Source organism: Trichosurus vulpecula, chromosome 2 (genome assembly GCF_011100635.1).
Source record: "Trichosurus vulpecula isolate mTriVul1 chromosome 2, mTriVul1.pri, whole genome shotgun sequence".
Classification (NCBI taxonomy): domain Eukaryota; kingdom Metazoa; phylum Chordata; class Mammalia; order Diprotodontia; family Phalangeridae; genus Trichosurus; species Trichosurus vulpecula.
The window spans coordinates 201,078,184-201,090,468 of NC_050574.1; the positions used below are offsets into that span (position 1 = coordinate 201,078,184).

At 39.1% G+C, this 12,285-nt stretch overlaps 1 protein-coding gene across 1 annotated transcript in view; it reads right to left on the bottom strand.

The window, feature by feature from the left end:
- Positions 1-11,309, bottom strand: part of ARL5A (ADP ribosylation factor like GTPase 5A) — a 31,677-nt gene extending 20,368 nt beyond the window's left edge. The window contains exons 1-4 of the mRNA XM_036744298.1: positions 10,864-11,309; positions 3,009-3,069; positions 2,329-2,476; positions 90-173 (exon numbers count right to left, since the gene is read on the bottom strand). Coding sequence (XP_036600193.1) covers positions 90-173; positions 2,329-2,476; positions 3,009-3,069; positions 10,864-10,909 — 339 coding nt within the window. The 5' untranslated portion in view covers positions 10,910-11,309. The remainder of the gene's footprint in view (positions 1-89; positions 174-2,328; positions 2,477-3,008; positions 3,070-10,863) is intronic.
- Between the last annotated feature and the right edge of the window lie 976 nt (positions 11,310-12,285).

Genomic DNA, 12,285 nt, shown 5'->3' on the forward strand with positions numbered 1-12,285 from the left:
AAAGAGATCCCAACATCAACACAGAAAATTAGAAGAAACAAACATCGAGCAACAAAATACACAAATATTTTAAAAGAAATATTACTTACTTCATGTGCTAACATTTTATAGAGTTCTTCTCTAGTTACTGAAATCCTCTCTCGGTCTGTACTGTCCACAACAACAATGACAAACTAAAATAATTTTAAAACAAAATCATTAGTAATCACATAGTGAATTCCTTTAAAACTCATAAAATACATGGTAGTTAGAATACTGAATTTTCAAGTGAGGAGGAACTGAATGTGAATCCTGCTTCCAACACTCACAAACTCTATGGGCACATTGTGATCTCTCTGTGTCAGTTTCAGTTTCCTCAGCTGTAAGATAGAGATATCGGTGAGGATCAAATGGATAACTCTATCTAAAGAATCTTGCAAACCTTAAAGCATTATGTAACTCTTAACTATTGCAGTAAAGCACTATAAAAGTGTCAGGTTATTTATGTGGAGGGAATCCTCACCCTAGGAATTCTCTACACCAACGAAATCCCTGGTCTGGACTAACAAAAACAAAGTGCAAACAGCGTGATTGTTAAAGAATTACTCTGTGTCTATGTAAAAACACACACACACTTTCTCCTTACTTGGCACTTCTGATTCTTGCCAATATAATACTTCTTTAATAGAAATATAAAAGATAGAACTAGAAGATTTGGTAAAAGGTCTGGCAGGAATCATACTATAACTTCTTAGTTTTATAAGCTCTGGAAAACTAAAAGAAATTAGATCACAGCAGATTTAGTTTATTTGGTTCATGGTGGTACTAATCACAGATAAAGTTTAATCAAATTGCCTTAATTAACATTTGATATTTTTAGAATGCTTTTTTGTTTGATCTGGTTTTGTTCTGGCCATAAAAAAAGATTTAAAGCTAAGGAAGCCTCTCCTATGCTAATACAATTGGAAGAAAAGCTTCAGTACTCTACTTCCTCTCTTCTCTTGCTTAATAGATGACTAATGATTTTATTCCTGAAAGAATGTTTCTTCCCACTACACTTTAACTAACACATCAGCTCCATTGCTGTCAACATACCATGTGAATGGCTGTCTAAAATATTAGAAAGGTATGTTCTCCATGGACTCCCTTTCCTTTGCTCTAAAAATGTGATCTAAACTTGGGGCAGAGATGAGGGGTAGCATAAGGAAATAGAAAACAGCAAGTAGTTATTGTCAACATAGTTTTCTAGTGTTTGTAGGTTTATATTTCATCAATTCATAATTTTTGGTATTCAAAAGAACGACAATTTCTCAATTCATCTCTGAGGTTTACACCACTGCATTCTTATAGGCCAATGCCCTAGAAACAGCGTTCAGGAGGTAGGATCATCAGCATCATCATAAATGACATTTGTTTAGCAGCTTAAGGTGTGAAAAACACTTTACAAAGACATCTCATTTAAAGCTCACAACAATCCTACGAAGGCTAGAGATATTACCAGCTCCATTTTATAAATGAAGAACTGGAGGAAGTTAAATAACTTACCTTAGGTCAAAGTCAGGATTCAGACCAAAGTCTTCCTTACTTAAAATCCTGTACCACTCTATTCATTATCCCCCCCCCCACTGCTTCATAATACTATCATCTTACAGGCATATTAGTCCCTTTTGACTACAAAGTGGTTGGCATAATTAACATATTCACCTTACAACAACCCTATGTAAAGGACATAGTCTGACTGTTATTAACTTAATTTTATAGATGAACAAACTCAAGTGACCTGGCCAGGGACACAAGGCTAGATGAGTGGCAGAGAAACAACCCAGGGCCAGAGCTCTTTCTACATGACAAATAAGAATATTCCATTAAATTGAGAATAGTCCAACTACAATACTAATTAAATAAAAATAAAGCATTGTAAATGATACATACAGTTTGATGCTAATTTAAAGATATAGAGATAGATAGACATAAGAATATATCTATGGACAGAAACAGAAACAGAAAAGAGAAATTTTTATTAACTGGAAACCTAAAATAATAAGAAATTTACAGCATTGTACTTTAAGGGAAAAGAGGGAAATGACAAGCTGACAAGCTGAAGGCAGGAGATTTAGACGAAACTGCAACTTTTTGGATATCTGTACGTTGAAGGCAATCTTCTAAACCTTCAATTTCTACATTACTATATACATCTGAGAATTAATGTTCTTTCATTTTACAAAAAATTTTCAATGGAAATCAAAATTTTAAAAAGGCTTTCCTACTAAATTTCAGATAATTAACCATAATATTCTGTCTCCCCAAGCATCTGGTTATTTTAAGTTTTACTGTATAGTGAAGCATTACCTCAGTGTTAGTATAGTAAGTATTCCATGAAGAACGAAGAGATTCTTGGCCGCCAATATCCCACATTAGGAAACGTGTGTTATTAACTACTATTTCTTCTACATTACTTCCTATAGTGGGAGATGTGTGTACAACTTCATTCATAGAACTGGAGGGAAAAAAATCAATCCATCATATCATAATTAGAAAGAACTGCTGGTTGATTTTGCCAATTTTTCTACTAAGCAATAAAATCTGACAATATTATGAATTTCCCTTCATATTTTGTATCCCCAAACCCATCAACCACAAAGTAAGCTAAAAGTATAAGAGGAGGTGGTTCTAACCATGAAAAAGGCGGTTTTAGAGAACCTTAGAAAACTCATGGTGGTTTATTTACTAGGAATCCTGTGATCAGAGAACTGTGTGATTTATTATTTTTCTTCTTTTCACAGGTAAAAAAGATGACATATGGAAAAACTGTTGGCTTGCCTAATATATGAATTATTGGCAGAGCTAGAAATTAAAACCTAAACTTGATTCCTTATTTAGAACCAGAGTCCACCCTGCCTCCCTATAGGACAACTTAAATTTCAGGTGTAATTTAGTTTTTTGCTTTCCTTAATTATAAATCACCCAGACAAGGAACATAATCAGTCACAATTAAATTTTCTTTCAAAAAAAAATTAACGAATACTCACAATTGGTAAAGAATGGTGGTTTTCCCTGCATTATCCAGACCAACAATGATAACTTTGTGCTCTGAAATAAAGATAATACTGGTAAAATAGATGGATAAAGAGTCCAAAACAACAACGGATAGCAGAGTACATATTTCACTTGTAGCTTTCTATCTTTACACTGCTGGAATTCAGGCGTATTATATTACAAACAGGGCTGACTTGAAACAAATTATCAAGTTAGTACAAGTTCATTTTCAGGCTCCTACTGACAAAGTAGGAACATAATAAATTTTTACTGGAATTAAATGTCTTTTGCTTATTCCAGTCATCAAATTCCAATTCTATAAGGTACATAAGACATTCAGAGGGCTTGGGGTGGAAGGGACCTTAGAAACTATCTATCTAGTCCAGGGGTGGGGAACCTGTGGCCTTGAGGCCACATGTGGCCCTCTCGGTCCTCAAGTGTGGCCCTTGACTGAATTCAAACTTCAAAGAAAAAATCCCGTTAATAAAAGGATTTGTTCTGTAAAACTTGAACTCAGTCAAAAGGCTGCCCCCAAGGACCTAAAAGGTCACATGTGGCCTCCAGGCCACAGGTTTCCCACCCCTGATCTAGTCCAACCCACCATTTCCAAAATGAAGAGACCCAGTGACTCTTCCAAGAACATAAACAGTAAGTATAGGTCTAAAACTTTTGAACTCAGGCACTCTGACTCAAATTCTTATAGTTTTTCCACTACAAAGGAGTAGTACTCCTTTATATGACTAGACAACATTGGGGCAACTCTACTACAGTAGATGTCTGTATTATTTAAGTGAATTTAAAGTTCAATATATGTTAAAAGCACAACACAACCAGTAAGCTAGTTTGGTTAGATACAGAATGCATTGTGTGGCTTTTACAGTAGATCTGAAGCAATTCCAAAGAAGGAATTTTAAAAATGTGTTGAGTAATGGTGGTATCTCTACCACAAGTGCTTAGCTTCCTACACCGATATGGAAGGAAAATGAAGGCCAGTGGAATTTAAAAAGCAGGTGGATATGCTGTCATCTTGAAAATAGATGTTGAAGTCCCAGAAGACTAAAGTAGGACACAGCAAGAAGAGAAAAACATGTTAGTTGGGTGCTGGAATTATCTAAAAGGAGATCCTGGAAGTGTGTTTGTTGGAGGCAAGTGGGCTGGCAGGGAGGAGGAGGAGAGCAGTACTCGTAGATGACAACACAGATGATTAGGAGATAGTGATATAAGCACTTGATAAAATTTTGTGTTCCTTCAGATGCTAGATACCCAACTATGTGAGCTTCACTTCTAGACCATATTAACGTTGGATCAACTACAGTGACACTAAATATAAAATTTTACAGACATCTGTATTTTTTTTAAAAGACTACCATCAGTAATTCCTAACCACATCCATCTTTTTCTAAGCTCATCTCATTCCCAGTCTCTCCAACTTTTCAACAATTTGCTTTTAGGGCAAGCGTGTACAACATACTGCCCGCAGTCCGCTTACTGCCAAAGGATTTCAGTTGGCCTTCTGAAAACATACAGGATGTAAAAGAGGCCATATGTTGTGCAGGCCAGCTTTAAGGAGTACTTGACTAAGCCATGGTTCCTTTACCTATGTAAACAAACAAATGAATGTGAAAACAACAAAAGAGAATTTAGGAAGCTGAAAGTGAGTGAGAAATTCAAATTAAAACTAAAACCTTCTTCAATTTAGTCTCAACTTAATTTTTCCCAGCCTCATTTCCCACTCCTCTCCTTCATGAACTGTCTGCTCCAAAAATACTAATTATTCACCATCCCTACAAACACACTATTGACCTTCCAGCCTTGTGTACCTTTGCTCATACCATACTTCTATAGATCAAGATAGCCCATTCAACTTCTGGACTATCTTGAATATTATCATGTTTGTCTTAATAATGTGAAAAAAAATTTGCTTTCCTATGCTCTCTTCCCTCTCCACCATGCACCTTAGATTTGGAGAGAGCATATTTCAAAAGGTTTAAGAAAGAATGGCCTAAAATTCTTTAGGGGATGTCAATCAAAGAGGGATAGGATGCTTTCAAGAAATTCTGACAACATTAACAAAAATGTTTCTTATGAAAAAAGGGAAGAACTGACTAAAGAGACTGAAGTAGGATGTAAAGGGTGAGGACAAAGAAGTGAAGATGAAATCAAAAATCAAAAGTGGCACAGATCTGTAAGAATGTCAGGATTATTAAAACCAGAGGCTTAGGATAAATACTAACAGAAAGAAAAAGGACTTATGTCCTAAGTGTACATCATGACATCCTAGTTTTTCTTTTCTCTACACATCAAAATTTCTCCATCAGATACATTCATTACCAGCTTGTAAGAATCCCTATACCAAATTCCCAGTCTGTATCTGGTTCTAAAAACTCAAATACTTAGATGGTCAGGTTAGAGTACAGAACCTGAATTTTCATGAAGAGGCTTCAGATATGACTACATACTAGCTTTTGAGTAGCGATAAAGGTGATCTAATGAACACTGTAAAGAAGACTTCTAAACTTCTTCAAAACTCAGCTCAAATGTTACATACAAGGCCTTTCCTGAACACTCCCAGCTAACAGGGTGTCACCCCAGCCACCACTAAGAAATTACCTTGTAATTATTTTGTATAAATTTTGTATTTACTTATATATATACATGTTGTTTCTCCTGATAGAATATAAGCTCCTTCAGGATACGGAGTTATTCGTCTTATCTCCAATGCCTAGAATAATTTCTGGCACATAGACGGAGTTTAATAGATGTTTGTTGATTGACTAGAGGCTTGTGAGAGATTTAAACTGAAAATGGTAGAGCAAGAGAAAACAAACTACATTCATTCACTAAGTCAGATATAAAATTACATAGAAAGATTGATACCAATGAAGAAAACCATACACCATAAAGTAGACATATGCCAGGATGAGGAACAGTAAGAATATTTGTGGTTTCAGATACCTAGATGCCAATTACAGGTAACATAAGGGAGTAGAGATTTTAATGTACGCAGATAAATTAGATGTGATTATCTACAACTTTGAAAAAGCATAGAGAAATACACTTCAGAACTAGAAAAAAAAATGTTCTAGTTTTCAAAAAGGGAAAGGTTTCTTAAAATGATAAGTCAACTAGCTTGACATCAATTTTTAAACAATTCTAGAATGCAATTACAATAAATGGTTTTATGACCACTTAGAAAGGAAAGCAGCTCAAGTCTTTTGAAGTAGATTGTCATTACATTATTTGTATTTGTTACAAGGGGGAACGTGGGAGGACAAGAAATTTTAAAAATTAATTTAAATTTTAAAATATTGCAATCACCATATTGCAGTACGGATTCATCAAGAATAAGTCATACTAGACTAATCTCAATTCATTTTTTGGGCTGGATTATTAGATGAGTACATTAGGGAAACACCAAAGACAAAGGATTTCAACACAGCATTTGGACAAAGTTTCTCAAAATATTCTGGTGAACAAGATGGAGGAAACAGGGCCAGGTAATTGTGTTGATGAGTGCTTTCCCAACTACCTGAATATCTGGCTGCAAGAGCGTTGATCAATGCCAACCTAGAAGGTGGTCTAAAACGGAGTGCTATAGGGGTCTGTTCTTGGTCATGTTCTATTCGATGTTATCAATGCCCTGGATGAAAGCTTATCAAATTTGCAGATGACACAAAGCCTGAAGCAACAGATAATAAAGCAGATGATTGAATCAGGATCCAAAAACGCAGTGATAGGTAGAAATAAGATTGTCTCCAAAGTCAGAAGACCTCAAAATGATATCTTGGCTGAGTTAATCAGGCTTCCTCATACAATTTGAAAATACACACACATGAAATATATTTAAAATACAATGTGCTATTTACAGCAAAGGTGCCGTAGTGTTGCAGACAGACAATAAACCCCTCAGCTCTTAGAGATGCTTTTCACATACATAAATAAGACATAATTGGCCTTTAGGTTTCTAGATTATAATACCACCAAAACCATTATTATAAAAAAAAACAAAAAAAAAACCATTCTTATGTTTACTTTTATTATTTTCTCATGGAGCTCAGGTAAGCTAAAAAGTATGCCAAGCACAGAAAATTACTGGGAACCACTAGTCTAATCTATAATTCTAAACATAAGTATAAACCATGATTCTTAATAGATGAATTCAACTCCTCTTTAAAAGATCTATCAGAAAGGTTGATTTTACAAAGGAAACCTGGAAAAGATTCTACAACTTCCCTCAGAATTCATTTTAGCACCAACAGCCTCTTTCTTTTATCTATACTTTCCTTGCTACAATAACATTTTATTTTATGACTTGTCATCCTCCAGTGATCATCTTTCACTTACTTAAAAAACATTACTGGTCATTCCTCAAGGAATTACTAACCCAAGCACAAGTAGAGTGAGTGCTGTAGTCTATGCCAAAAATGTCTTGTGAAGTGAAGCTTATACCAGAAAACTCTAGTAACTACATCAAATTCCTAAAAAGCATATGGAGCAATAGCTTGACATACTTCAGAAAGAGGATATGGCAAAAAATTTATGTAAACAGGTGCTTTTCTATGAATTTTTCATGCTCCAATTTGTATTATAGTTCTTTGTGTACATGTGTTCTCTTCGTCTCTTGTTAGATTGCAAGCTCCTTTAAAACCAGGAGCCCTGTTTTTATAATCTCAAACACACTGTACCTTGAACATGTTAAATGAAGGGCTTTAATATATGGTTATTGAATTGAGCCATATCACAACAGTATTTCATCAAAGAGCATCCTTTCCAAGCAGAGAGTCAACAATTTGTAGCAACACATTCCTCAGATGCTTTGTTTTACCTAAATGGTATTACTTCAGTCATCCCTAGGCTGCTCATTAGTCAATTATCTTTCAACACATAATGCAGAAAAACTGCTGTATAAAAACCAGATAAAAATGAGATATAACTTAGATTCGCTCATACAGCAAATTCTGAAATTCAAAAGACCATTCTTTCAAAAGCTTACTATGAAAAATAAGTAGGGATACATCTTATCCTTGGTAAAACGAGCATCAAGAGATACATAAACAAAAAGATACCTTATTAGTGAGCTAACTGATAAAGGTTCAATGCACTTATTGAACATTAAAATATGGTAATTAATTCAAAGGTATGATTTGATATTCCATCTTTAATGGTCATTATAGCATACAAAAGTAACCTCTACTAACACTTGACTAAGTTGCCGTTTTATTACATATACCTCATTTTAATAGGTCCTTGTGCCATATATTTTCCAATATCCTTATAGATTTGCATTATAACTATCATATAAAAATGTCCCAAGCTGAGAAATACAGGAAGTTCAACAAAACTAACATGCTGGCATTCTTTAGCACAATGCCTTACACAGTATCTTGCACACAGCAGGTACTTACAAATTCTTGCTGAACTCAATTCTTTAGTCTTTAAACCTTTGCTTATTGCTGAGGAGAGGCTACTGATAAAGACACAACTCATTTTTCATCACAGAAACCTAACTTTTACCAGACATTAAAATTAGGAAATTGCAGAGTACAAAGTTCATTTTGAAGAGTCAAATTTTCCAAATATTCACAACAGGGTTTGGTAAAATGTGACAAATAACCCACGGTTATAGAAGATTAACTGATCTGGCCCATAGGCCTTAAGGCAGGTAAAATGGTAATAAATGAACTGAATCTCAAGTATGTTAAATTTTTAGAGTGCAAAGATACCTAGAAGATCATTTAGTATAGTTTATTTTACAGATGATGAAACTGAAGCCTAGGGAGGCAAAATAACTTGCCTAGTATATACAATTAGTTAATAAGAACCATGACAATTCTTCACTATTTTAAAGCAAATATAAATGTAGAAAGAGAATGTAATCTGATATATCTTACTTTCAACTAGAATTATTATATGAGCTGTCTAGAGTAGTTCTTTGAATTAGTGTTTTTGGGTTTTTTTTTAAATCAAATAAACAACAGACACAACCATTATAAGTTGCAATCCTACCCCCTACAACATATTCTTCAGGGAGCTGAAACATAGAAAAGTAGGTAGGGTGGAGACTCTTGTCACAGAAACCACTTTATATCCAAATGTGACTCTAGGAACTTTGGCATATGACTACACCATGAACAACATCCACAAAGAATAGAATAGAAATTATTGATAGCATAAATGATGAGTCAGGAAACCAGGCTTAAAAAGAAGATAAAGTGTTGGGAAAATCCCATTTTGAGTATTTTTGTCTGCTACTTTACATTAAAGTGTCAATCACTTCCCTATTTTAAAGGTCAGTACTCATGTTTCATAATAATTCTTGAAATCTTACAAACATAAATATCCATCTGTTTGAAAAGAACACAGCCTTACACAAAACTTATCTGAAGTATCATTAATTACAGAAACAACTGACTTAGTAACTACTGGTAACAGCCTTTTATAACCACAATCGGTTCCAAAACAGGATTAGGAAAAAGGTAACTTATTTGGGGGACTAAATCAGGGGTTCCTAACAAGGGGTGGGAGTCTGGATAAATTTCAAGAAATTTGTAAACTTGAATGAGATTAAAAAAAATCACATCTTTATTTTCACTAACCTCTAACTCAAGGGTAAATCTTAACCTGTGGTGCATGAACTTTTTTGTTTTTCAAAATATTTCGGTAACTGCATTTTCAACATGATTAGTTTCCTTTGTTATCTGATGTAATTTATTTAATGCACTGGAGAACATTAATCTATGAAGGATCCATAGGGTTCACCAGATTGCCAAAGGGTCCATGACCTCACACCAAAAAATCAAGAACCCCTGCTCCTTCCTAAATTTAGCATTTCCTTCTATTATGAATGTAGGCAGCCAGTACCTATGACTGTAGCCAAGAGAAATCACGGACATTTTCATATCCCGATACAGCTGGTGCCGAGATCTCAAATATCAATTACACACATCACTAATTCGAAATTATATTTTCATGCCTTAAAAGAACCTTCGGGCAACCATCTCATAATACTTAAAATGAGATCATAACAGCATAAACCAAACAACGAAAAGGGTCAGACAGCTTTAACCGTACAACATTTGACATGGGTCCCTAACAAATACCCAAAGGCTGCTCCAAAGGACTGGCAGAAGAATTCCAGGAATCAAAGGCTTTCCAAGTTGGAAGGGAAACAAAGGTTGTTAAGATTAGGAAGGGGACCTTTAGCTATCATCTAGTCCAATTCGCTCCTTTTTCAGTCAAGGAAACTAAGGCTCCAGAGAAGAAGAGAGTTATATAGACGTGGAGTTTATCTCAATCGCGATCTGCCAAGCCGGGGATCCCTTAAGTTTTGCAGACTGAAAATCTCACTCGCTCCTACAGGGCTAAAAGGGAGTAACTTAGGGAACCCCACCTCACCCAGACTCCAATTAGAAAAGTTGGAAGGCGGCACGTGTCGCCAGCCGGGGCAGGTGGGTGGCAGCCTAGCGATCCCGGGGGGCGAGGGGCGTGAAGACCAGAGACCCGGCGCACTCCAGTCCTCCACCTTCTACCACATTCCTGGCCAAGGGAGACACGTACAAGCCTGGGAGCAGGGACCGCAACAAGAGTGGAAAGGAGAAGAAGGTGTGCAAGGAGGCATCTCCCGACTGGTCTGTGGGAAGTGAGGGCTCGGTTCTGGGGGCAGCGGATCCGCGGGAGGAGGGGACACCTGGCGCGCCTTCCCCCGCAGCAAGAAGGGAGCCACGTTCCCTACCCCCCAGCCCCAGAGTACGCGCGGGCGCCGCGGCTGGAAATGTCCCTTTCGCCTCCCCTTAGGCGCCTCCCGTCTCCCCTCCAGCTCAGGCCTCCCTCCCTCCCTCCGTCTCTCACCCTGGTGATTGAACAGTCTCCATATCCTGGTGAAGAGGATTCCCATCCTCAAAGCGGCAGCCCCCGCCCCGGCCACCCAGGCCACCTCCCCTCCCCCGGCTCAGTACCCGACGGCCAAGGGGAAGGAGGAAGAAAAGGAGGAAGACACGCCAGAGACCTCACGGCCTCGGCGGCTACTGTTCTTGCCACGGGCCCGCTCTACGAGAGCCGGAGGGAGGCCAAAGGCCAGGCTGCCGCGCTGCGCATGAGGCCCCGCTGTAGCTGCCGCTGCCGCCGCGGCGCGCTCCGGGCTCGCGGACATCGCCGCCTTGTCGAAGGAGCCTTACCGGCCACCGTCACCCCCCGCCTCCCCCCACCCCCAAGGCTGGTCTCCGGCGACGGCGGCGGCGGCAGGGGGCCACAGCGCGTGGGCGGAGAGGGGCGGAGCGCAGCCGAGAAATTGGGCTGAAGGGGGCGGGGTGTGAAGGAGGATGGGAGGACGCGTGCGTGGTGGGCGGGGCGAAAGGAAGGGAAAGGTAGAAGAGACTCAGTCGGGGTAGGTCATTTGCATAACGTCTGCCCGGCGGGGAGGTCAGGTGGTCGGGGGCGGAGCCCACGCTGCCAGTGTCCCAGGGCTGGGGCCTCGAGTCGGGCTTCGCATTCCCGGTCTTCCCAGCCCTCCCCGCCTTCGGAGTTTGGACCAGTGCAGTCTGCTCCTTCGGTCTTCGCAATCCCTGCGGGGCCTTTTACTCTTAGAGTCACCACTGAGGAGCCTTGGGATCCCCGCCTCACCTTCCCTCCGGCATTTACTCGATACGGAAAAGGTGTCCAGGAGCTCCTGGAGAGGCGATGCAGCCCCGAGGTCACCTTGCCTCAGCCCTGGCCCCGCGGCGGGGAGTACCGGAGCGCCTCCCGGCCAGTGGTCATCCAACCTCTCCCTGAACCCGGGGGAGAGGCCGCCTGGCGGGGTGGAAAGTGCTGATCTTGCAACTAGAAGATATTTTTTTTTAAAAAGCAACCACCATCAATACAGCCCCCAAAAGGTGATGATGAAGTCCAGCTCTGAGGACCGGCTGTGGTCTGTAGCTGACCCTGGGCTACGCCTGCGGAATCCATGCTCGGACTTGTACCTGGCTTTGAATAGGGCCGCTGCCTAGTTTCAGGTTAAGAATTGCTTTCCACTCTTGTAATTCATGTAGCCCCGAGGCTTGCAAACTTTTCCTGAGGGAGTCCCTCGGCCACCTCTTCTCTTTTGAAATTTTCACCATTTGGATCTGTCACTCTATATTGACCCTGGTGTCTACTCTTACTCTCCCCGCCTCCACTCTCTTATCCCCCGTCGTTCTTTCTCCTTTCTCTAGCCGTCCTCTACCTGGACTCAATGCTGCAAAATCTGCGCTTATATTTGGGGATTTAAATTTGTTTGTTGCAGACCTCTAACCT